At 46.1% G+C, this 1698-nt stretch overlaps 1 protein-coding gene across 1 annotated transcript in view; it reads right to left on the reverse strand.

The window, feature by feature from the left end:
- Window positions 1-1698, reverse strand: part of ANTXRL (ANTXR like) — a 51653-nt gene that overhangs the window by 18008 nt on the left and 31947 nt on the right. Inside the window, exons 16-17 of the mRNA XM_003207995.4 lie at window positions 1249-1416; window positions 78-158 (exon numbers count right to left, since the gene is read on the reverse strand). Of these exons, the coding sequence (XP_003208043.2) occupies window positions 78-158; window positions 1249-1416 (249 nt within the window). The remainder of the gene's footprint in view (window positions 1-77; window positions 159-1248; window positions 1417-1698) is intronic.

The following is a 1698-nucleotide window of genomic DNA, read 5'->3' on the forward strand; positions in this document are numbered from 1 at the left end:
AAGGCGAGGGACAGAGCATTGCTGCTGCTAACATGCTAACAGAGCAGTGACATGGCAGTGTGTTTATGACACCTTACCTTATCCCCTGGCTGTGGTCTCATAAGAGAGACTTGATCGTAGCCTCGCCGAACCAAAGCCCACAGTGCATCAAGTTTGCCCTGGAATAAAAAACATCTGAGATGACCAAGAAGGCTTAGGAGGACATGACAAAATTAAACTACAGCTGAGTAGATGCAGCCTTTCTGCATCAAACTGCATGAAAATTGCTCCTGTGTCCTTGTCCTGTTGGACAGCCAGAACAGAGACTCAGAGTGGTAACGTGGACCTCATAACCACAAATTCACTCTGCTCAAAACTCAGTGAGGATGACTGTAGCTTAAACAGCTCCCCACAGGCACAATTAGGAGCTACGTTAACAAAAGGCAGAAAAATGAATATCTACTGAACTGGATAAACAGCCACAAGACCTAGGCTGGCATCACTCACAGGTACTTTCCAGCCAATAAATTCAAGTGCTGTTAAACCCATCTGAGAACCATACACAGCAGGATGGGGAGGGGTCTCATTCTGCACACACAAAACACTAGTTTGGGATTTGGCCACAAGTTTCTGGGATAAGTGTGGTACATTACTGCCTTCACCAGCACAAGCCCTCCAGCTTCCTTGGCTGTAAGCTGAGATAACAGCTATGGGGTTGTGTGAGGATACATAGGTTAGAGATGGGGAGACATCAGATACTATAATGACACAGGAGAAATGAGGATGAAAAAGCATGGAGAGACTGAGGGACTCGCCTAAAATCAAACACTATGTCTTGTGGCTGAGCTATGAGGGAATAAAGCTGAATCCCAACCCCAGGCCTTAGCCACTCTGCAACCAAAGCAAGTACAAGGCACTTTCTTTATCTGAACTTCTTTGCAGCATGCCTTAGAATGGAGTGCAGCTGGGCCCCCCTGCCAGAAGAGTTGGGATATCTGCTGTTGAAACCCAAACTGTGCAAAAGGACTAAGAGGTGAGCTGTGGGAGGAAATATTTCTGCTCTTGCCCTTTAACACCCTCCACTTTCCTCAGACAACTGAGACAACACAAGGCCTGGAGCAGCGTAAGTTCCAAGAAGCAGCAAAATCGAGGAATATTGGCCATTTTTCTAAATAGGAAGTGTAGCCTAAGAAAGGCTACACTTAAGGGGTAGGAAAGTATCATGAAGGACGAAATAGACTTCATAAAACTAAGAGATGGGCTCATTACCTTGATTGGAGTGTACCACTTCCGCTGGGAAGGAGGTTTTCTCACATGGGGCTTTTTCGGCTTAGGTTCCCAGGGCTCATACTCCTGCTCCGGCAGCTTAATAATGGCATTTTTGGGTTTCTCCAGTTTTGCTCCTTCCTCTGTTGATCCTTTATCTCCCCACCGCACCTGAAGCCAGAAGAGCACATTAAGTACAGACACTTGTGGTCCCCACAAGCAGGTATTTCCCTACTTCCATCAGGTGATCCAAATATCATCAGACAGGAACCCAATTTCATGAAGGCACTGTGGCCAAAAATATGTCCTTACGAGCCATATGTTAACTTTGAAAAGCAGCCTGAACTACCAGCATTTGCACAACATGACGCGTTGTGGTATGTTATGGCATTCAAGGCAGATTAACCCATTTCCAAATGAAATCCAAAGCACTCTGTCCTGCTCTGCTAGGAC

The sequence above is a fragment of the Meleagris gallopavo genome, chromosome 8, assembly GCF_000146605.3.
Source record: "Meleagris gallopavo isolate NT-WF06-2002-E0010 breed Aviagen turkey brand Nicholas breeding stock chromosome 8, Turkey_5.1, whole genome shotgun sequence".
Taxonomy (NCBI): Eukaryota; Metazoa; Chordata; class Aves; order Galliformes; family Phasianidae; genus Meleagris; species Meleagris gallopavo.